This window comes from Netta rufina (assembly GCF_964035555.1).
Source record: "Netta rufina genome assembly, chromosome: 20".
In the NCBI taxonomy this organism is placed as follows: domain Eukaryota; kingdom Metazoa; phylum Chordata; class Aves; order Anseriformes; family Anatidae; genus Netta; species Netta rufina.
In genome coordinates this window covers 7883963-7909563 of record NC_140144.1, presented here as the reverse complement: position 1 = coordinate 7909563, position 25601 = coordinate 7883963, and the positions used below count along the sequence as shown (strand labels likewise).

Below are 25601 nucleotides of genomic sequence, written 5' to 3'. Positions count from 1 at the left end.
CCTCAGATTTCAGATGCTAATTAAATCTGTGCTGGTCCACTACTGAAAACTGCTCCTTACTGGAAAAGCCACATACATCCTTAACGAAGCACAGAAAAGGACAAACAACTGACCTTAAGACCCCACAGAGCAAACAGGGAAGGAATGAAAAATAAAGCTGTATCATCTTCCTTCCTTCCTTTCGTGTCTCTGCTACCTTAACACGTGGCAAAGCACATTCATGGTTTCAAAGCTAAACACGACAGATAACCCTAGTGACAGCAGGGATTACAAAGAAGAGAAAGCAAATTAACAACTCTATTTACCTCTTACACCAAAATCGAAAGTTCACTTGGACTACCCTTTTCTCCCTTTTTTGGAGTGCAGCTCAGTAAAGTGTCTTTGGCTACGAGCAATAAGATGACTGATCAATGTAAAAGCCCCAGTAAGCTATCAGATTTGACCTTACTGGAGTTGTCCAACACAATCCTTCATAACCTAAGCAATACTTTTGTGTTTTTTTCTTCCCAGTTAAATTATACTGAGTGCTGAGCAGTAAATACCACATAACTGAAAGTAACAGAGTGCTATTACATTTAATAGCAGAGTGCTTTTTTCTCCAGTATTTAAACAAAATGCACAAAACGAAAGACAACACGGCTTTGGCAGGCTCATCACCCCTCTCTGTCTGGGAACAGCAGGCTGCTGAGCTCTGCGAACCAGTCCTCACTGCTGTTGACACGGACCTTTAGGAAAAAGACTTTTGAAAAGCTTCGACTCATCTTTGAGCTAACCAGTCCTTATCACCTGGATGTCTTATACCACATCTGAAAACCAGAATTATCAGCTTGACACCTATACACACAGCTGTTCTTTAGGTAAAACTCAGTTCAATACAATTTAATGATGTGTTATGACCTAGGAATTTTCACTCATAATCTGTTATACAATACAGGCTCAATCATGGCAGTTGCTTCCCCAGCTCTGGGATCTGAACGTCCCACCTACTGAATCTGAGAAGAACCTGATCAGTTTACACCTGTTAAAAATTGCCATTTAGTTTAAGGGTATCTTAAATCACAATTTCAAATACTGTGGTGGCAACATACATTACAATAATCCTGACAGCCACATTTCTTAGGTGGGGAAAAGTGGTCAAAAAGATAAAGAAATTCGGATTATGCACTTGAACTTTTCCTCCCATGCCTTAGAATACAAATTTAATACTTACTGGGTTTGACAAAACCAGAATTACCCAAAGGTTTTGCTCAATCTAAAATGAAGGTGTACTAGTTCCTTAGAAGATCCTGTCCCATTTCCCTAAAACAATCTGTCTCAAATCAATTGTTGTCATCTCTGTTTGGTAGGCAGAGGAGAAACGTGAAAAAAAAATCAAAACAAAACATGGCTGTATTTTAAAATAACTTGAAACTATCGTATTTTCAATAGCTGCTGAAATTCATTATGATCTGAATTTCTCAGCACTTATCTTCCTGTAACAAAGCTGTCAAAATAGTGCTTTCCTGTTTGCTTGTTACGCCTTATAATATTCTACATGGTTTGAAAACAATCACTTAGGGACTTTGCTGTTCTCTGAAGCAGTGTTGTAGGTGGCAGTTTGAGCAAGTTCATGCTATTCGGTAGTTCTCCGTTGAAGAAACTTAATGCTATATAAGCACTATCTGCACTTTGAATGACTGGACATGAACACATAACCTGCAAGAGCATCATCACATCCTGTCTCTCCAGCACTATATTTAAAAAAGAATGGACACTAGGTCCCCCCCGCCTGCAAGCAATGGCATGGCTTTGAGAATTTGTAATGGATTTTCATCTAGCTAATATAGCTCACAAAAACACCCACGGAATGAGCACAATCCTTTACAGCAGAGGTCACCAAGGACTAACACTTCACCTAGCTAGATTAGTTGTGGTAGTGAAATATCAATATCTAGGGGGGACAAAAGCACCAGTATTTTGCATTTTCTGTCCAAAACTAAGGAAATCATTAAAAAGTACTTAACAAACACTGTCAAGGTACAACAGAAACTTACATGCATGCAGAGGAAAAAAAGACAAAGAACTGATTGGTTAGAAGTCTTTAAGAGGCAGTAAGATTTATTTAACAAGTTGATGAAGTACGATACAGAAAGTTTTAGAGAGACTTTGTATTTATTTTGACCAAGTGAAATATTGGAGGCTCTGTTAACAAGAAGTCCTGCAAGATGTGCAAGTAAACTCTGAACACACTAAATCAGTATAAGATTAAATGCAATCTCACTGCACGACAATATGCTGCAACTCACACTAAAACAGCCTCACAAAACCTGTGCAGAACAGGCATTCATCAAATTACCAAAAAGAAAACAATACAAATGTGATCTAAATTGTTCACAAGATACCGAATGCTAAAATTCATGTTTGATCTACATAGTACATGGCTACAAAGTAATTAAACCTATTCATGTAAATACTATTGTCTACATGATAAGGAACTAATTTTTAATCTTTTTCCCTCATATAAAAAGGGAGTAATTTGCAGAGCAAAAGGGTCACACATTGTAGCAACATGTTCTTTTACAGTTCCTGTTGCACTGTCTTGCTAAAAGTCAAGCTAACGGAATAGCAGGAGAAACTTAAACATGAACAGGGATATTAAGTGAGCTCCAAGTATTCGAAGTTATTGGAAACTGATCTCCTCCTTATTAATACAATTCCCCATCATGTACAAAAAGATATCTCCATGTTCCAGAATGCAAACAGAGTTTTAATCTTTAATTATATTCTCAACCTCAACTCTTCTGGAGAGAAGTAGGGATGTGGGCCCGAGGATTATTTCTTTATTACATTATCATCTCGGTGGTATTTAATGAATATTGATACTTAATACGGCTTTGCCAGTAGGGGGAAAGAAGAATTTTAGAACTGCACAAAGAACTTCTGATGACTTTTCTCAAAAAGGAAAAAAGGCAGCCACACATTTTGCTCTTTCACTCTCGAATACTTTTAAGAACAGGCCCACATGTTAAGATTCCAGCTCCCACTGCTCAATGAGATTGCTGTACCAACATTTGCATGTTAAACAACCCCATTTCCCACAGCTTACATACTGGTGTCATGCTTAACTGGTGCTTCAGACTCCTGGTTTCAGAGTATGAATTCCAGGCTGGGATTTCAGACCTCTAACACAGCAAGGTCAGACAAGATAAATGTAATTTAAACATGCGGTCTTAAAAACAGACTTTAAACATATGGTCTTAAGAACAACAATGACGACAAGCATCTCTTGGCTTAAGCAAGCTCTGCCATTATCCGTAGTGTGATCTGCCTCTTTCATAATGAAATTCCTGAACCTAGGAAGTAATTAGATGCTGTTTATAAAACAAAGTACTGCAAAAAACCTTTTCCTTCAAAAATTCTTGGCAAAGGGCTCATCTGGATTTTTCTTAATGTAGAAATGATAATTTACACAAGTTGAGTTCCAAATAATTTATTTTGGCACATCTAATGACTGAGTATATAGTTCATATACATATACACAAATACCTTGCAGTTAACCGTTTAAGTCAGGCATTTCTTTGACTACTACATTACTATTTTTAGTTACATATCTTCCTCAAGACTCACCTGATATGTCTTGAAGAAGGCTCTTAACAAATAAAACTGATTCTTGTAATGACACTTGTATGGCAGAATCATTGAATCTGATAGGGCATTAATAGTATGAAAAATCAACGCTTCCGACAATGCTAGTATTGAACCAAGCTACAATAAACAGAGCTTGATATATCTGTAAGTTTATTTTCTACATCCAGATGAACACGTATCTGCTGAGCCTGTAAATAAGCTCCTAAAGGAGACTGCTCACTGAAGAGCATCTTCTAGTAAAGTAGCTCCAAAGCAAGTATGAACTTCTTTTGAATATATCCATCTTCTCTAGAAAAAGAAAGGGAATGGAAGCCATCAAAAGATGATGGCATGGGTACAATAAATTGTGGAAGCAATCTTGACAGAAGATTTCTTATTAATCCAGCCACTTACACAACCAGAAAGATGGAAGAAGTCAGTGCTTAAGACTCTGCATTCTGTGGATACATGATGTGGGAACAGAATTTTGTTATATGGCACCTTGAGACTATACAAAACTGGTATTACACCACTAAAAAACCAGCCCTCCTGAGTCCCTACCCAGCACTCTATCCTCAAGTCCTTATTCCCTTCTAAAAGAAAAATTATCTTCATGGCTTTTTGTTGCTCATTTATCTACAACAGCATTATGGGCAGCATGTCTTTTTTTTAATAAAAAAAAAAAAAAAGGAAAAGTAATTTTGTTGGTCTGCTTCTAGCAATACAGTTTAAATTCACAAAGATTTTTACTCAATCTATTAAAATGTTTTCACTGTCAAGTTAGGAAATCCATCAGAGCACACGAGATTTACAAGACAAGTTGAAGTGTCCTAAAACAAAAAATTGGACTCATTTTTACTCAAGCCTCTCTATCCACTGAGCTTGAAGTTGTCAAACAAGCAGCAGACTTGCAATTGTTTATTGTTTATAGTGTCCTTATTTCTGCAAAACTACAAATGTCACAACAAATGACCCTAGAAGGCACCACAAAGGGCAAGAGTCTCAGTACTTATAGTGGTGAGCAAGTTCTTCTTCTGGCAATTTCCTTCCAGGCAGGGAAGGCAGATGATTAATTTGGGAACACCGCGAATACCCCATGCCACAGAGCTATCAGAGTCCCAGGGTTTTCAGCTGAGACCCCTAAAAATTCCCATTAATACTAACTGACTCTCCTGTGCGTGTGCCAACAAATACAACTGCAAGAGCACAAAGCCAACGTCCTGCGCTTCCTCTTTTCTCTCCTCCTCCTCACCTCGCAGTGGTTTGCTGCTGTCATTTCTCAGCAGCACGGTGCCACAGCCGAGCCTGCCAGGCTCTCAGCAGGGTGGCAGCTGGCAGGGACATGTGCTGGCAGGGACCTGTGTGGGCTCGCTGCTCCTGGCCCTCCTGGAATGCTTAGGGCACAGTGCTCAGCTCCTGCAGGGCTCGGGGAGCCGACATCACCAGCAGGAATTTGCTTTTCAGACACTTGCTGTAGAATAATACAAGATTAATTACCCGCATCAATGAATATATTTCAAGGGGGATAAAAACAAACAAACAAACAAACAAAATAAACCTAAGAATCCTTTTTTTTTTAAAATAAATAAAATAAAGCAAACCCACTCCACCCCCAGCTCAGACCCCCCAAAAATAAGCCATGCTGGCTTCCCGAAGTGTTGCATGTATACGCTTCCCTAGTCACTTGGAAGGAGCTGACAGCTTTCAGCACTTCAGCACACGCTGCTCCGCGATTCTGTACCAGAAGGAAGGAAGCAGCAGCCAGATGAGAAGCATGTGAGGGAACGCATCTATTAGCAAGTACAGGGAGATGTCTTGTTAATAGAAGACAGAAGGAGGGACAAAGCAAGAAGAGAAAGCAGCCAGCAGTTAGTCACTTTCTCATACAGATACACTTGGCTAGAAACGCGATACACAGCAAGCCAGTATTCTGCACTTTCAGAGCCAGTGGAAACGAATACTGAAAAGCAAACAGGAGCACCAAAAGGCCTCTTTTCAAAACCGAGATGCAGCAAAATCAGGTGAGAGATGCCACCTGATGTGCTAAGCTGCCTGTTTCAATCCGGCACCCTCAGAAGCCCTCAGATTACAAAAACAGTGAGAAAATGGAAATTTTACTGAGAGCAGTCACATAGGACAGAGACCTTCCATTTTAAAAAGTACCTTATTCAAAATTGCTGCTGCTGTTACAGATATCTACTAGTGATAACATAGAGCTTCTCACTCCCAAACCAGAGTATATCAAAAGATGGCCTAAGACTGACATGGGACAAACGAGCAAGACTACTGAGCATCAGTTTGGCCACTAGCAAAACCCCTTCTCTAGCTCCTTCTGCAAGCAGAAGGTAGGAAGAAATCACTTAGCATGTAAGACAGGCTGAAGTTTTTTATGTTATATATATATTTTCTTAATAGGTATTTTGCAGAGGAAAGGAGAAGAAAAAGATCAAGGAGAAAAACCAAGGCCTCAAGTGAATAATGAGTTGAAACAAGACAAAAATCAAGTTTTGCATCCCCACTCTTCCAAGACATACCACTTGGCAATACTCAGCATGGGGGATAAAACTCAAGTCTCAACACAACAACGGAGACCAAAGAGAGGGTTAGCAAGATAATTGCTCAGATTGCATTACCATTTAGAATACAGCAGGTATGAATACCAAAAGCAAAAGTTACCTACGCAGTTTCTTCAAGAAACAGGAAAATAAATAAAAACTTCAGTAGCGTGCTCTCTGATGTGACTAAAATAAAGCCATTAGATATCAAAGCATACGTATCCAGAATCAGCATCGAAATAAAGAGGTTTTTGAAGATACTTTGTCCAAATCATTGTTACCTCCTGAGCAAGAGTGTTTCCTGCATTTCTTTACTGACTGAAAAGGATTACTGCAGTGCTGCTATTTCCTCCAATCCTAAAATGACGTCTTGGTACATAGCCAGTTTTCTCTACTTATGTTTAAGAAAAGCTCTAGGTAATATAGTTGTTCTGAACAACATTTAATATATGCTTGACTCATAGCACATTGTTACTCAGCCTGAAGACTTGTCACTGAACTTTATTTTATTAGCATAAATCAAAGCAAAAAGAGACAAAAAATAGTTACCCCTTTCCTGCCTAATCAATAAAGCTTTAAAAAATAAAATAAAATTCCTGAATTGCCATGGGAAAATTTGCATTGAAGTCAGAAAAGTCCACCTTTTTCCCTAAGATGCCCTTTCAAGGAGATACGTAGTTCTGTACCTGAATGTTTTCTTCCTTTGCATTTTAAAGAGAATGAATAAAAGAATATCACAGAATTATTCATCATTATTTGCATGAAACTATAGCAAAATCAAGATGTTAAAATCCCATTTGCCATACCTTTTTTTTTTTTCAGAACACTTTTTCATAAGTCTATTTTCATAAGTCTTTTCATAATCTGCCTCTGCCTTGTGTTAGAGACATGGTATTGAGCTCAACAGCTATATGATTTGACTTAATATAACTATTTTTCTCTTTTAGGACACACAGTGATAGCAAATAAGAACAAAAACAGAAAGGTCAAAGAAGTCAGAGAACAAGAAACCAGGGATAGATAAAGGGTTCAGCTCAGTACAAACATATTTTCATTGTGAATAATGCTGGAAATGGTGATAATATACTAAAATATAATTCAAAGACTAGCCAAATTTTAGTTACGGTGTTCAAATTTAATTCTATCTCCAAATTGCAGATAAAGGCAGCATTGAATGAAAAGCAAAAATCACCTGCAGATAAAAAGACATACAATACTTTTCAATTTGTATACCGCACACCCCATATTAAGATTTATGCAGCTGAAACTCTTCAGTGTTTTTTTGTTGTTGTTTGTTCATGACATAGAATATACAGGTACAGACTTTTACATGCAAAAGTGTAAGCCAGCTCTTTCTCACTCATTATTAGTACCGCTAGTAACTGGGGAAGCCATGATAAATATGGTTTTATTTTAAGGCCTCTGAATAAAACTCATGACAACTGGTATCACAGTGCTCTAGTTTGCAGACTTCAATCAGAGAAATTTTAACCTCAAAACTCGACACCCCAACAAAGAAAACAATTATTGAACCAAAGTTTGTCACAATCCCCCACTGTTCTTTCACAAACGTAACAGAAAAAGCATCTGTTTTGCAAACCTGTGGTTCTGCTACAGCTGCCCTTCTAACCTTTCCTGTTCCACTGATGTACCAGTAAAGCGACAGAACATTTTATGGATTCCTGAATTAGCAACCCTTTAAAGTTAATATACAAGGGGAGAGTTCTGTTTACTGGGATCTGTTATCATTTCATATAAAGAAAAGAAAATCTACCCTCCTTTTGATTCCTTCATCAACTTCGCCCTGTGGACTCCAGTGACAACAAGGACTTTTATCATTATGACCAAGTTTTTAGTAGCATAGTGTTTAGACATCAGTGACTCTTGTTCTGTGAAAAAACACGCAGCTTCCACACACTACAAATATGTTCAGTACAATGAATAATTGCTTAGCACTTCATTTTCTACATAATAATCATTTTCTTATATGCAACTAAATATTTCAAGCAGTTTATTAATTTTTTAAGTTTAGTTGTGGACAGCTCTGTGTTTTTGGCATCAGTACACAGACCGCCTAAAGTGTTGATACTCTATGTCCTCAAACAGTTTCTAAGTGTCCTCATAATTGCTTGTCACCTGTAAAAGAGGTTTAGATCCAATGCAAAATTAACATATGGTGAACAGATGGACTCAGAACAGACATTTGTCAAGAAAGTACTCACACCAAAGACTTTTTGGCTTCAGCCTTTTAGGACCTTCAGAAAAGTGCTACTTGAAGCTCCAAGTCATACTAATCAAGGGAACATCATTCCTCAATGACAATCTCGTGTTGTAAAAACTTATATGCCCTGTTATGAAGAAGAATCCTTGCAACTTTTCTGTTGTCAGAGTGCCTCCAAAAGTAGAAGAAACAAAATAGTGCTTCCATAGGGTACCCCACCCACCCACAAGAAAACAAAAATGCAAGCACAACATTTTCATTATTATGGATTTTTTAATAAAAATAATTACAATAAAAAGTCAAAAATAACCCCACCAAGCAAGCCCTTCAAAATAGTCCATTACTTACTGAGGGGGTAAGACGAGAGTCGTTGGCTGGGCTTTGGGTCTGCGTTTTGCAGATACTCCCATCTGGTTGGCTGACCGCTTCAAAGACTGCTGATTCAAAAGGCCAGATGCTAGCCCTGCATGGTACTGCAACTGGATAATAATAAAAAAAAAAAAAAAAAAGAAAAACATTAAAATATACACCAATGCAGCACTCTGTGTCAGACCTCTACAACCTGCACCACTTTATTAAAATTATAGCCGGCAAGCTAATGTATGCTATTTCATGTATTGCTTGGATAGAAGATGATATGAACAAAAGCATATAAAAACAGCCTGTTGTAAAATAGATATTACAAGGAAATTATGCCACAGGGAAAATAAGATGATGAATCAAAGACTTTCTCCAGTCCTAACTCTCCTGAATCTTGGACTTGCTTTTAAACGTTTAGACAGCTCCTCCTCTCAAGGGATCAAGCATCCAAACTATCTAAAGGAAGGTAAGAGGAAGAAAGGTTTGACCCTTTCACTGTATAAACATTTTTTTAAAATAACATTCTTTTCTTTTTTTCTTCAACAAAAATACGCAACATTCACAAAGAAGTTTCTGCCCTCTAAAGAAAAACCTAGCCTTTGAAATACCTACTCACACATTTCACTAGCATCGCAGAAGAAAGATTCACATTCAGTAGCTTTCTCCTCTAACCTTTTATTTTAATTGCCAATAAAAAAACAAATTTATGAAGGACATACGTGAATTTACAAGTTTTGGAGCACATTCTCACTGCTTAGATCTAAAAACAGCCAGAACACTGCATCTGTCCTGCAACCAGCTTCAAGTGCAACAAGTTTCAAGTTCACCTCTGCACGCTTTCAGCTCCCCGTTTGGAGCAGGAAGGTGGGCGCAGAAGCTCACGATGCAGTGTCACACAAATGCAGCCCCTTCCATCACTCCACAGATTTGTTCTGAAGAAGGTGACCTGTTTAACAGTACCAACACCGATCCCATGATCCTCGTTAGATAGGAAACTGGGACTTACAAACGTTCAGAAAACGAAGTGGTCTTGGGCAAAGCTGTTCTGGGGGGTACTGACCGAAAATGAAGGAAACAGCTTGGTAAAGCAATCTACCTGAAAACGGGGATTAAAATGAGCAAAGCTATCCAGTGAATCAATCCCAAACACCATTATTTAGGGCAACCCAAAGGCTTCCTTTCTACCAGTCCCCTGGCTTAGGTGGCTGCTTTGCTATGTGATCTCAGTCATGGCAGGGCACAAGGATGCACAGCGTGGCTAACGGGAAGAGAACGGCACTCAGCCGCCGAGGGGAGGGCTGGTTTATTGCCCCAACAGCTCACCTTAGGCCAATGAATTTTGCACGAATTTGTTTTTCTCCTACAGATTTCTGGAACGCAGAAAATCAATGAGAGCAATGGACAGCACACGTTTGAAAGGCGATGTTTCAAAGTGTCAAGGGCTTAGTTTTCAATCTTCACCACTGGAATGTGCAGCGAGAGCAATACGCGGGGAGATAAAGGGAAAGACAGCTCTGGCAGAAGGCCCCTCTGACTCCAGCATTGTGCCCTTCCCTTTATTTCTTGCATCTCGTTACAGCAGTGCTCCTTCAGCCATCTCATGCTGGTGACACCACCCCGTTACGTCCTCTGCTCAGAACGACATTGACAGGTACTCCAAGCAAATAACATCGTGTGGTCACTCGCTCAAAGACAGACGTAATCACAGGTGCTAATCATAGATGAATTTTAAATGTAACCTTTGGAAAACATTTCCTAACCTCCTGGCTAGCCTGACATTTCGCGGTCAGGCACGAGAAAAATAGGAATTAAAAATAAATATATTCTAAAAAACAATCCTGTCCTTGAAGGCTGACTCCTAGTGATTAAGCCATTTTTATTAATTATAAGTATTTATACACAATCTACCTCTGCTTCCAAGAATGCAGATCCAACTGTCAAAATCTATAAGGGCCCATTAAATATTTACCGAACCAGCCTTATAATGGGAGAAAAGGTCAAAGTTAATAAAACTGACAGGCAGCTTCTGTCCAGCTTGATTTATACATAATTAAAGCATCACAAGCTGTACTGCACTGAACACACTCCTTTTTGGGGGCAGAAGGGTGTTAACTGAAAAGACTGCGAAATTCTTTATTAATCGTTTGTTCTGATGAGCAGAAACAAGGCTGAAAGTAGTGCCAAAGCAGCACTGGTAGCATCAAAAACCTCACCAGGAGATTCAATGGTACATGAAATGAAAGTCCCATTCTGTGCATTTTTCCTCCTGCAAAATAAATACCCTTTTCTGCCAGCATTGCCCACGACAGTAAATCTTAGCTAAAATCGTAACGGTCCCCTCAAAATATTTGCTTACAGACAAGAGAATGCTATTTCCAAACAAACTATCTTTGCTCAGGGAACCCACACAAAACGTACTGTCAGAAGATATTATGGGTACTGAAAAGCTCACGTGGATACAAGGGAAGCCAAGATGAGCTCAAACCCTTAGAGGTTACCCAACACCTGCTTTTGACTTTTCCAACCTTAATGGCTCTATGACTGCTGTGCCTGTTTTAACCATCAGCACATTAAACTGCAATAGCTTTATCCATAAAATAGCTAAATATACACTAAACTCCGGTACTGGTGCAGCACTAGGTGTAGGTGTATTGTCAATCGTTTCTTTATCAGCCACTGAAGAAGCCCCAGCATTCAGAGGCAAGCATCCACATCCTTCAGCCCGGGGGAATTCCAAGTGGTTTACACAACGCTGAACTCTTTACTTCCTTATGAAATACTCCTCTAAAATTTCACCAAGATTGATCCTTTTTTCCCCCCCAATACATGCAGATGAAGCATAAAATCTATTTCAGAAGACTAAGAAATAAAACAACAACAAAAAAATCAATTTATATCAGTTAGCAGCTAAGATATACACCAGTGCCAACTTGTACAGTTTCATGATAGCTGATATTTTTCTTTCAACCGTGGTTTCAGGGATGTGTGAATTCCACATTTTAAAAATCAAAAGAGACTCTCATTCTTAACAACATCAAAAAACTACTGAAAATAATACTTTAATATATACAAAAGCTTTACCTGAAGGTAAATAAAACAGAACTTGGATTATTTTTCATTATTTTTGAGATTCACACTTTTTTTCTTAAATGGCAACATGGCCTATATTTTCAGAAAGAAAAGATTGCCACTAATGTTTTACAGGTGCCATAAGTCACATTTTCACAGTGTCTGAGTATATGAAAACTCCATTCGTATATTAATGGTGCTCGATCTTCCTCACAAAGTCAAATATATCATAACAAAGCACTCAGGAGTCACTTTTCTCGCAGCTGAAATGCTAGGAGGGCAATTTCTTCGTTCACGTAACATGTCTTTGGCTTTAACATGAACTACTTTAAAAAAAAAAAAAAAAAAAAAAGCTTATTAGAGAATTACAGACTGGGTTTACTTCCAAAAGTGTATTTTTCAAAAGTTAATCGCATAGGATCTTCTACCTATTCTATCCTGGTGATTTTTTCCTTATCAGAATCAAGGCCATTCACCCCCTAAAACCACCAAAACAAAGAACTTCCTCCTTCCCCCAGAAGATCCCACTACCTTGCACAGATCATCTTTACAGTCTGGAGTAGACAGAATTCTGCTAAGCCTACCTGCCAAGGGGCTCAAACCACAACACATTTGGGTCCCTTCATTCAACATATACGTACATCATCTGGACAGATTATTACCCTACAGTGTATGTCATGAAGCTACATACATGTACACAGTGCTAACTCAAAGCTTTTTAAATTAAAGCTTCATTATTAGAATTATGCTTGGTCTAAAGGTCTTTTGCTTACATAATTTATGGGATGGAGATTTTGCCTGCGCTGACTGCTGACCAAACAAGTCATTACACTCCACTTACTTACAAGGCCACGTAAAGCTGCAGAAATTAGGGCGTGGGTTGGGGAAATAATCACTTGGAGCATTTACAATTGATCATCTCAATTCTCAGTTGCACATTAAATTTACATATTACCATTATTCAAAGCTTTTTAAGCACCAGTTGGTTTGCTTAAAAAAAAGTGAAATCAGAAGGATGACTTTTGTTTGTGATCACAGCACCCCGCAGTGACATGTTTTCCAAAGATCCTTATCTAAATATGTACAGACCACACATGTAAACAGAAAGGCATTTTCTCAAATATAAGTAATATTAAAAAGAAATTATTTGCACTTGGAGAAATGGAATTTTACAGAAGTGGCCAACATACTGATTCATCATGGAATTTTCTGAGCTCACTGCAATACTGCCAAATGCATGCACATTTGCTTCCTTTTAAGTTGCACAGTTCTTTGCCCCCCATCATTATATTATTTCTCCCTCGTGGCTAACGAGGGATTTGTCTATCACGATAAAACTCTGGTGGTTCTTTTGAAAAGAGCAATAAGCAAGCAAGCAGGACACTCCCACAGTTTAATCTCTGCAAACTAAAGTAGGCAAGTGAGAAATTACACTACCCTAATTGATATTTTTTAAGCTTGTCTCAGATAATGAGGCTGGTTTGGAAATTCTTTTTTTTCCAAACAATGTTTGATCATTTTCGGATGGCTGAATTCTTAACTTGGCCAGAACAGCATCAATAAACCAAAAGAACAGAGTCTCCAATTTATTTACGCGTTGCTTTTCCTCTTGTTGAACTGGGCTGCAGGCTTTTCAATTAATAGGAAAGCTAGACATTGTGCTTTTGCTCTAGTTTACAACTTAATTAGGATACTTTGTTCTATTTCATTATTTTTTAAAACATTTATTCCCCCAAACGCTTCCTAGTTTACACGATTATTTTAACAAATACCGATCATCCATGATGGGAACAAAGGCTACCCCCATTTTGTGCTTTCTTATATCCCTATACAGAAGTTATTCCCTCTTTTCCTGAATTCCCTGATCCAACTAAACTGTGAAACTAATGAGCTCGCACTTCTGTTAAAAGCCTCTTGCATGCAACTGCTCTTATTTGCATTGCAGGGAGATGCACGGTGCCAGTGCCTCCTCTGGCCGGGAACGCAGCAGACGTGGAGCATTCTGTGGACATCTACCTACCTACACGTGCCCCTGCACGAGCAAGCTGGCTTCCCCCTTAGGTCTCTCCACCTGAGGCTCCGGAATTGAAAAAGAAGTTGTGACATGCATATACATGATGCAATAGTAGGAAAAGCATCAATACGTTTCCCCGTTTTAATGCCTTGTCTTCCCTGTATCTTTTATTTCATTGTCTTTGGATTCATACTTTTGCTAACAGCACTGTTTTAATTAGTGTCAGATTTCAGCCTTAAACTGTGTTCATCCCATACTGTTCTTCCAAAAACATTGAAGTTCTGCTGATGAATGACTGCATCAATGTTCCCTCATTCCAATACTGCTTGCAAGTCTTTGGCTTTTTACCATGCCAAGAGCGCAAATTTGGCACTTTCTTCAAGAAATTGGTCAAAACTTCAGCATCTGCATCCTTGCTGCCAATAAAATCAGCTGCACTGTTCCAAGTCTCTGCAAAAGCCACTCCTCCTCCTCAGGTTTGATTTTTTTAAGAAGTGTTTTGGAATACATTTCATACCTACACCAGTGACATATTCGTGCTTTTTGAATAACGTCAACACAAAAGGACACTGCACAGCCAAAGGCTCTGAGGTTCAAAGGGATTTTGTATTTAAAATGGATACTGTCAGAGTAATCATAATTTAGGGCTACATACAACATTTACCTCTTCAGAAGAATTATTTTAAGCTTAAGATGCTTATAAACAAGTACAGGTGTTCTGAAGGCTTTGAAAATAACTATTTCCTGAAATGTAACTACATGGAAATAAACTGGCATTTCACTGGATATGTAACTACAACCCAGACACGTAAGAGCATCACAGAAAGCAGAATAAAATTATTCTACTGCATTCTGCCTGTAAATGACGATAAAAACTCATGCATCATCAAACAGTACTTGCAGGTAACCCCGAGTACAAGGACAGTAACTGGTACAGTGGTGGTCAAACCCACTAGTGCAGACATGGTGTCACTCTGTATGGCACACACCTACTCACACCTGTGTGTTCACTTCATGGATTTCACTGAAGTCTAAAGACCCAAGAAGTGCACTTGACCAATATTCAACAGAAAACCTAAATTCTTCTTTGACAACAAGACTATCTTTGCTTAGGACAAATAATCTGCAGCAGGGAAAAGCCAACATTAAAACTCAGGACTGAACAAGGACACGATTTGTATCTTCCCCAGTGCTGCTGTGATCCCTTAAAAAGCCACCAGAACTCTGGACTGAAGACACTGCTCTGATGCTAAACTTATTATCTTCTAAAGCCCCAGACTAAATCTTTGGTGTCAGGGGCTCAGGTGGCAGCTATGTCAGTATACAGCTTATGCAAATCCAACCAGCCCAAAGTGCGCAACGAGGCAAAGGGAAGGAAGACAGTCCAAGAACACAAGAGGGACATCTGTTAGTAGATGGAGCAAGGCAGCAGAAATGACCCTACACTAGCACCACTCATGTGTTCTCACCTAATACATCGAAGTTAATTATTTTAACTTCTGCTAAGTGCCTTTCCTTAGCTTTGGTCACTCGCACAATAATTAAAATGCACAATTTATTTAGTCTTGCAAACCCCCATACCGAGTATCCTACAGCTGTCAGCCTAGCCACTGTTTGTTCTTCCAGCAGGCTGAAACCTGGCTTCATGCAGTCTCTCGTGGCCTTCCTGAGGAAGTTGTGTTCAAAGAGCTGAACTCCAGCTTATAGTTCATCCTGACACAGGTATGCCACAGGCAGATGGATGCGCTCTGCAAAGCTGCGCCAGATGTTACCGCTCACTTCTACAGCGGATTATCACACTTCCACAGCAGCAGAAGGGGTTGTGTGAATACTCTTTAAGCTGTTCTGGCTGAACTTGCCAAAGCAGGAGGTAATTCTTGCTTAAATGGTTACTTTTGCTAATACAGAAAAGTAGAAAAGGAGAGAAGAAAAAAGCTGCCCCTCCTCTTGATTTTTTTTACTCAGTTTTCTCATTCATTCTTAGCACGCCAAACACGAACCTGTCTTTCTTTACATCTTGTAGGCATCACGACGCAACGTTGCTGGGAAAGCCAATTTCCTGCCAGCTAGCAAGGACAACTAATAAAAGTTTTAAGCAACAGTTAAGATTTAGAACAGCGTATGCAGCCTATTTCCCTATATGAACACTTCAGCAATAGCTTCAGAGTATTTGTGACCAGTTTAACTTATACTCCTTTCAAGACAGCATAAGCTAACCCACAGAAAGCATTCAGACAAAAGAACAACCAGTCCAGGTCAGTTATATGCAATTAAAGATAACTGAGATTTCCACCCCATCACTACTAACACCACGGATTTTCACACAGGCAAACCTCACAATCACCATAGGCAGGTGCAAGCCTTGGGTCTGCTGCATTCCAGAAGATGAATGTTGAAAAGTAATGGCACATTTTGCCCCTTTATAGCATCACACACAACCCAGAATGGACACATCTAGAATCTTCCTGGAGATGACCACAACTAAGGCACTCACAAGCAGACTGTTGAAATGTAATGGCCAACAATCTGAAACTGTTTTGGTTTTGCCGTGGAGTAATTAAAATGAGTTTTTCTGTCCTTACTCCATTTTTGAACACAGAAAACTGAACAACACAGATTTGAATCCTGGTTTTCAACCTCACATTGACTTCTGTCTGGGTGATGCAGCTATTCCAGTGATCACCAGCAGCAGAGTGCTCCTCCTCCTGGAGAGTCTGACTGAAAGTCTTCTCCAGCTAAAACAGTATCTGCTAGTAGTTGTAACCTTCCTTTAATTCTTCACAGTAGCCATTTGTGGCTTACAATATGGACTTTCAGGAATTTTATCTGAAATAAAACACCAGACTTGAGCAAAATTAACATTCTGCATTTCATTAAACACTGACACAAGAAGCTGGGTAACCATAAACCTGCAGTCCTCATCATTTGTACACATGGTAAGGAAATCTTACTCCTTAGCACTAGGCATCAAAATAGATTTTACTACATCAATTTGTGCAATGCGCTATTAAAAATATTGAAATATGACCAAACTTTATTAAAAAAAAAAAAAAAAAAATCAAACTCCCCACCTTCAGTGATTTTTGAATGTCTCTACTTTTAGATGATCAGACTGTACTACACGTAAAATTCCACTTTTGAAAAATCAGTTTAAAAGAAATTCCAAGCTGAGCATTGAAAAACTAGGTGCTTAGAAAAATCTCAGACAAATTATTTCTTTAGACTTCAAAGAGTTAAGTTATGGTTTCAGGACTGAAAACAGAAACTATCAGGTTTGATTGATAAAAGTGTAGCTTTTAACTAAGACTGAAAAAACTGAAGACTGGCAACATTTTCTCCAGAATAATATGCTTCCTCTGCTTTTTTTTTTGCACAGTGCACATAAATCAAAGAAATGTTAAAGAGGCTCATACATCACTGGCTGGCATTTCTAAACTATTTACAAAATCTGTAATAGTCAAGAGGATGGAATATATAGAAGTGTGACCAGAAAAGTTACTGAAAGAAAAAAGGCGGTTCTTCCACCCTAGCAGGGTTAATTAAGGTTGGAAATGACTCCTGATGGCAGAATTCAAAATACAAAACCAAACCAATCCTGATAACGTAGGGTTACACGAAGCAAACAAGACCATAGGTTAGCCAAAACGGGGAGAAAGTGGATTTGAATAACGTGCGTGTTCCACAATTAAGCACAGGGTTCTGAAAATAGATAAAGCAAATGATCCATAATGCTTGAAGTACATGCAAAGGCAGGGCTGACTTTGCAGCAGCAGAAAGAGCCCCAAAAATATCAATAACTCTAGTGCTTAGCTGCGGATCCATCCAATTTTCACACCCTGACATCTGAGCACACAACAGACTTATACAGATGAGGTTTTCCTCAACAACTTTTACAAATGAGAATCTCATCTCCTCTTCTGAAAGGAAAGGCATGGATTATGGAAAGTTTATCTGTCCATCTGTTGAAGATGTCACACTCTGACTAGAGAGTGCAAAAAGCAGAGAGTTGTTTTACAACCAAATCCAAAACTTACTGCAGTCTGAACTAGTGTAAAAGCCATATGCTTTGCAAAAACACCTCTTTTGCTACACTTTTCACTTTTTTTTTTTTTTTTTTTCCCCAAACCGCAGCACAAAGAGTAACAGTTCAAAAGCTGCTGTAATCTTTATTTCTGAAAATAGATCACACTCTCATCTTCCACACTCAGGTAAGCTAAGCGACCAGAAATCCGAAAAACAAGGAAATACTACAGCGTGCAATGCAAACTAAAGGAGACAAGCTCCAGTGCAGAAGTTACCCACAGTTTGCAGGTACAGCAGCAGCTTGGAAAGCCCCAAAATGGGAACAGGATGGATGATGCACTGAGCAGAAACATTTGGTGGAATGCAACAGAAAGTGGTTTTACAGTTTTCTCTGTCAGCGTAGAAGATTTCAGTAGGAGTATTTCAGATGAAGCTCGTGGAACCTCACAAAGATTTTAAGGATTAAAACAAATGGAATACACTTTGTATTATTTTCATGGGAGCTTATAATGATATTGTAATTAACTCAATCATACCACAAGATTAATAGCCTTTAAAATGCTCCTAGTCATTCATTACAGGCCTAATTAAAACTCTCTTGGTGCTGAGCCAGCAAGAAATATAAAACCACTTGCTAACTACCCCTACATAAGTATACATGGTATTATCTATTATCTCTAGCATGCTATTTGTTTCCATGTTTATTGTTCAGTGAGCAGTTTTTCTTTTTAAAAAGAAGTAAAATATATCAAAGACAGCAATAAAAATGGTCAGGACACCACTTCAGTGGAGGCTTCAACACCTGCAACAGCATACCAGCTCACTACAGCTAACCAGTTTATTTCTAGTTTCACCGCAATAGTTCAGGGCTTCTACAATAGCAGATGCCTTTCCTCCCACACATCAATTAATTTGCAAATGCACTCAGGTTGTAGAAATAATGAAGTGCCGAATGCTTTTCTATTGGCAAGTGTTGCTGTCAGGAGGTGGATGCTGTAGGCGAGGTGCTAAAATGCGCTGCTGCTATATGCATGCCAAAGGAAAGACATGCCACACGAAACTTGGTTGACAGCTAACAGGGCATGTCAATTATTTTATTTACCCCTCTCTCTCGCTGGCACCAAAAGGAAGAAACCCCCTCCAGAAAGGTTTTTATTGTATTTATCTAGGCATTTACAGCACACCCTTTATAGTGGGATCTGAGCTTTTGTGCTGACCCAAGAAACGTTTCATATTTAAAGGCTAACATACAGGAAGAGAGAAGTGATTTTTCATGCATTGTTATATATGCTAAGAACGTTACATTCAAAATCATTAAGGTTCCAAATGAAGCATTCAATAACTAGGAAATGCTTAACTTGATATCGCCCATACAATCCAAATCAGTCTGCTTCTGGTGAGGATTCAGACTGATGACACATTTTTTTCCAAAGGACCTCAAGTTACCACTGCCTGCAGGATTGCATGGGTGAAACAGGCAGTTATTCAGCACCCGTTTTCATGCACAAAATGTTATTTACAGTATTCCTCACAGTGCCCACACTTATCTTCTCAGATGTCTTCTGTATGTTTTCCTGCTTTATCTTATTTTATAAATATTGTTAAATTTGCCTTCAGAATTCTTACTCCACTCACACTGGGAGTAAAGTGGTGTAGGGTTCCTACAGACAACAGCAGCGGGCAGGTGCTCAGCAATTCTTTCTTCAAAGCAGCCCAAAGAGTCTTTATGTTGGGTCGTGAGCAAGACTGGAATCTTTACATCCCTTCTACCACTTGAAATAAAGGAGTGGTCAGCAGCATTTCACCATTACTTTATGTCTCAGCTAGCCATTAATCAGCATTGAAGCAGATCTTGCTACCTATACACTGAAAATACGTTAAAAATTTGAAAGTCAAGAATCTCAGTTAAGTTCTATGCTTTGGAGGACAGCATGTTCTCATGGATACTGACCCTTCACGTTTTAAGTCCTCAAATCAGAAGGCATATAGTTAGTGAGCCCAGCAGGGACAAGAATGAACTGCACTATGGGTCAGATCCTGGACAGTTGGAGTTGACTCTGGCACAAGTTTCCGAGGAAATATTAAGTCAATCTAAAAGAACCTTTGTGAACATTTGGTCTTGCTTCTTACCTAACTTAAGCTACTTCTGTCTTTAGAATTTAGCTAACATAGCTAGAAAAAAAGATGTGCTCACCACTGAAGTCCTCCAAGGAAGGCAAAACTCGTACTATTTCTCTCCAGTGCTTCATTACCATGAGCACCAAGCACCTCATCACTGCAGTCTGAATAAACTTCTATTCTCAAATATTAAACAAATATATATCAAATATATATATTCAAATATATATCACATTTCCTTGCTAAAATGAAGAAGCCTGTTACCTCCATCCCGACCCCGTAAAGATGCTGGTACAAAACAAGCGACTCATCCGTTACCTTTTCTTTTATGAGAGGTATAAATTGAACTGGTTTGATCATACAGAGGGAGCACATGAACCCAAATGCTTTTAATCAGTTCTCACGTCTCTCAACCAGAGAGCACAGATTTAACAGGCATTTGAACAAATGGTAACCAAATAGTTGTACAATTAAAATAAGGCTTAAAACCATTTTCAAGGTTTAAAAACTGAAAGTGTTATTAGAAAAGGTACTAACAGGTAAGAAAATTTATTGTTAAAAATAGATGATTTTCTGCTTTTAAAATATGCAATTTTCAGGCTGACCTTGTTGCCTTTAAATTTTTATAGCATCTTCAGTTCCAATTTAAGATTTTCATACTCTGTAGGCAAGGCTTCTTATGTTGTATATTAAATTCAAGACACCTCCTTGGCATGATCTGCAATATTAATAATATAACAGTACCAATTTCAGGAACAGCAATGTAGCATCAACACATGCATACCTACATGAATGGAAATTTAACCGTGTGCATCATGGAAATCTTTCATACATCACAGAGAAAAAGCAGGCCTGAGATAGCTCAAAGATAATTTGAGATTTCCGCTTTTGCCATACAAACGCCTGACCTTGTCATGCTTCACAAGGTAACACCAATGTGTCTGATGCAAGAAAGCATATGCTTCTCTTTACTGGATGCAAAATAGGAAGAGAGGAGGGAGAGACGATGATACTCGGGGCCAACCCCAAGTTTCTGAAGAGCAGACTCGCAGCTGCTACTATTCAGCACAAGCGCCCCCCCTCCAAGCCCTAGGATATTCACAGAACTAATTGCCACGGGAGAATTGAAACGTTGCACTTTGGAAACAATAAACACTACAAATTCCTTGTTTAGCTAGGAATTTGCACTGGTGTTATCAAAAGAGCTTTAACTTGGAGACTGAGCCGTTTTGAAGTTGCTGTGGGACTGAGTTAAAACCACAGGAAAAGCTAAATGATTAATTTTTATGGATTTCAAAAGAGTTTGGCATACATTTGACTCTTCACGCCTCAGCTGTCCTGCAGGCACTCTTCAATAACACCATTACCCCTTACCTGTCAACCACCTAACCCGCAGACATTTCAGCTCCATCTATATCTGGACGTACCTTCTTTCTATATCCTCCTGCTAATCACTAAGCAAATCTCCAAGGGTCACAAAACAACAGCTCCTCCGCACCCCTGTTTAAGGCAGGAAGCAAACAGCCCTCTCACTGCTGTGTGGGCTTCATTATTAATGAAATAAAAATTGCAAACATTAATGTATTGCTTCAGGCGACCATCGTAAAAAAAAGGAATAGAAATTTAGCATGGCTGGCCATGGTGGCTTACTTGGAGTATTTACTGGAAGGTAAATTAGGGGTGCTAATGACCGCAGCACTATACACTAAATAATAAGATGGGATTGGAATAGGTAATCTTCTGTACACCTTCACCTGTCTGAGCCTTGCGTTTCCTCCATCAAACCGTACAACCAACTTCTGTGATCATTTCAGCTACTGCTCCCTTTTCTACTGAAGGCACAACTGCCTACAAGCTGTGATGGTACCTTGCTCAGAACAAACAGACATGGCTGGTCTTTTTCTCATTTTTATGATTTTTTTTTCCCCATTACCGGTGTGGAGGGGAGGGGGTGAAATCGAGATTAAAAAAATTATTTGAATTACTCGGTCTCTTGACAAAAGCCTGACCCCTGCAGAAGGGCAGCAGCCCTGTGCCCCACTCCCATACCTCGTGCACTGACTCAAACAGCAGCAGCAGCTCAGGAGGTGTCGGCTGCTCCAGGGACCCAAAGGTCTCGCAGCTGTCAGGCACTGGATCCGAAACACACAGAGGGAAGAAATGTCCTCCTTGCTGTTCAATTCCTTGTGTGGTTTATTATCAGAACTGGCCCTCTATCCTGGGATGGAAAGCTCTGAAGCATCCCGCTGGTTTAGGAGACTTGGCAGAAGCAAAAATCCCACTTTCTGATTTTTGTTAAACAAAAAAACAAACAAAACAACAAAAAGTCCACAGGATGTTTTAACATGTTTCTATTACTCTCGCTACAAAGACTTTTGTAAATGAGGACACTACCTACATACCTCCCAAAGTTTATTTTATCAAGGCCAATGATTTAGGGATACAAACAATGAACAATTCATTCAACTGCAGGTTTTTGCCTGAGGCACTAAAAAAAAAAAAATAAAAGAGCAAGTAAAACTTATAAATGATGCTGAAAGAGCCAAAGACTCGCTCCTGGCACACTAAGCAAGCGGGAACAATCAAAAGCCACGGAGCAGTTAGTAATTTATACTACTGAGCCTAATGCTTGGACAGTAAGGGAAACAGATGGCTCTGCAATATGGAGATGGCTCAGGGAAAGCAATCGGCACCAGGACACTGCAAGAACGTAGCAGCAATGGTTTGTCTGGTTGTGGCAACAGCCACAGCAAACGGAACCGCATCATTTCTGGGCATTAAAAAAAAACAAAACAAAAAAACAGCAAGTAAAACAGAACAGAACTTCTGACTTCAGCAAGCTTGTATTCCTTGGTTTAATTCAGTTTTTTTTTTTTAGACTAAGTTGCACAGTTCTGGGCAAGTAAAGGAGCACAAACTGCCCGGCACTAGCAGCCTGCCTTTTCCTGTCCCGTCCTTCCCGGTAATCCTGCATCACACAGCACGGCCGGGAACGTCAGCTATTCAGTTCTACTTTTAGCTCTGCTTTAAATAAAAGTGTGCTGAGTGAGAGCTGCATAATGAAGGCTCAAAACCATGGAGATGGTACAGACTGCGATGGGGCAGCATTACCAGCGGGTGGGGGCTGTATCTTTTGGTTTTCCTTCTGGAAAACTTATTAAATTGGGCAGAACAAGACCAACATTTGGCAAGGGACGTTTGCAACTGCAGGCTGGAGCAGACGAGCAGCCAACTGACTTCACACAAAGTCCCACTTCAGACCTGGGGACATGCAGCACACGTATACACCAAGATCAGGAAAGGATTTGGTGAGTTAACTCAGTTCAGTTTTCTTAAAGTATTACATTTCAAAGCCATCATGCCTAAGAGATGCACCAGTCGTGGAAGGACTTCTATGAAGCTAGAAGTTTAGCCTGTGACTTTTCAGAAAGACCAAAGCACTTTGTGCTCTGACCACAGGAACCTCTTACAACCCGCCTGCAGTGAAGTCAGAGGATAAAAGTGTAACAACGGGGGACCCTGAGCAGCCATAAAGCCAGCGGGGTTAATTTCTATCAGAGGAGAAAGGTAAGTCGTCAATAAGAGAAGTACTTTCCTCACTAAACTTCCCATGGCTCAGGAATGGGATCACAGGTACCGTTTCTGCAGTACCGTTACCTCTCCGTGTTCTCCAAAATCTGAACTTTTCCTGTGCGGCTGAGACAACTTTTAGAAGACAACTTCCAAGATAAATCCTGTTGCAGATGAGAAAAGCCAGCAAGTGAATACACCGATGTGACACAGAGAGTAACAGACAGACAACTGGGGACAAGTGGAGTTTAAAAAAAATGCAGAATAAATGGGCTGCAGCATTTCCAAAGCCCAGTGACAGGGCAGAGCTCTGCAACAAGTCAGCGCTCGAACACAGCTGACAGCCCCTCTCTTTAGCTCGTACAGGCATGAAGGCACAACTTTGTTATTGCACTCAGTAAACAACCAAGCACTACCGCTCCCTAAAGCGATAATCAAGACAGGCATTACAATAAACTCATTTTAGGGAATATGCTTTCAGAATGCATTTCTTTACTTCTGGATTTAAGCCTGATTGTATGTCGTGGAACAAGAATTGGAACAAAACCTGCAAAATAATTACCAGCGAGTATATTCACGGTGTTTGCCTTCCATGACAGCTGCCACCAGTATTGCTCCTCTCAAGAAAACAAATGATTAAGATTGATTAAATACCTACTTTCCCTAAATACTCTTGACAATACAGAGATTTTTCTTTCCTTTTTCTAATAGGCATTTTATGTCAGCAACTTATGGATCCTGTATTAAAATGTTTTCATTCACAACAGCAATCTGCCGTTAGGACAACCGAACTCAAGACAGAGCCCTGAGATTTGAAGAGAAAGCAATAGGAGGAAAAAACAAAGCCAGCACTGCAGTGTAACATCCCTGCTGGGGCAGGGAGGGGGCTTTTTTTTTTTAAAGAAAAAAAAACAAAACTTGGAAACTTCTTTTCACACAGAAACAATCGCTTATAACCTGACGCTTCCCTGAAATCTGGAAGCTTCATGACCATACGATATATTCCTGGTTTTAAGCTCTTTGAAGAGCCCTCAGGTGTTGTTCTCATCTATTGATCAGGAGGACATGCAACTGCAGGCGTGAAAACAACAATCACAGCTCCAGCAGTCTACGCACACCTCTTCTGTGCTTTAAAAAATTCGTTGCCTAGGTATCCTCTTATTGAGGACAGACACCACCAAGGGTTAAGAAATAAACAGATTTAAGCAACTCACGAGAAAACAAAACCCAAGCCAGTCAGTCAAGGCACTGCTTGACTTCATCAGCTACTGGGAGAGTCACAGAGGATTTGCTGCTACTCTGATTTGATCATGCAAGCCTCCGAAAATTTTGCCTGGTCCATTACTTATTTAGAAAATATTCTTTCCGTATTTACCACAAGCGTAGCGAACATGAGACATTAGCTTCCCCGATCTCACGTTGTGGCTGACAAAGCAAAATGTACACCCAAGTTAGAAGGCCATCGGAGCACTGCAAGCCTCAGAAAGAGGCCACCTTCCATAAATGCACAATAAATGTCTTCTCAGTCCACTCAAGCACATTCCTCAACTAGCGCTGTCTGTCAGTGTCTTTTAAAAGCAGGATGCTTACAGAAAAGCTCCAAACCCTCAATTTCTATGCATTTGGGAATTAGCGCATTTTGCAAGTTAGCACATAGGAAAATGCACTAAGGATAGTGCTTTGGGAGGTAATTTGGACTCCTGGAGTCCTGCTACCAATAACATCTGTATAATGTAACTTACACATTCCCTACAGCAGGCATGTTTAAGAAGTAACTCTAAGGGTCATCCTTCTGTGTACTGTTAACCCTGCAAAGCCCTTGCTATGGCGTGACCACTGGCACACTCTGATCAAATACACGCAAACCACACCAGAGCAGCACAAAGTTACTTGGCAGTTTGCTTGAAGGTTAGCTAAAGCATTTGCAACGCAGCAGCCTCCAGTGCAGGAGCAGTTCCCTGCCATTTAAGTCAATTCCATGTTAAACACTTTTTCTCTTCTGTTGCTCTGTGAAAGACCCAGACAGAAGAACAGTAAAGTTATCTGTACAAAACCAGAACATAAC

The 25601-nt window shown here is 39.6% G+C and overlaps 1 protein-coding gene across 1 annotated transcript in view; it reads right to left on the bottom strand.

Moving 5' to 3' along the window:
* Positions 1–25601, bottom strand: part of MED27 (mediator complex subunit 27) — a 93531-nt gene that overhangs the window by 50410 nt on the left and 17520 nt on the right. Inside the window, exon 3 of the mRNA XM_084299278.1 lies at positions 8731–8861. Within this exon, the coding sequence (XP_084155404.1) occupies positions 8731–8861 (131 nt within the window). The remainder of the gene's footprint in view (positions 1–8730; positions 8862–25601) is intronic.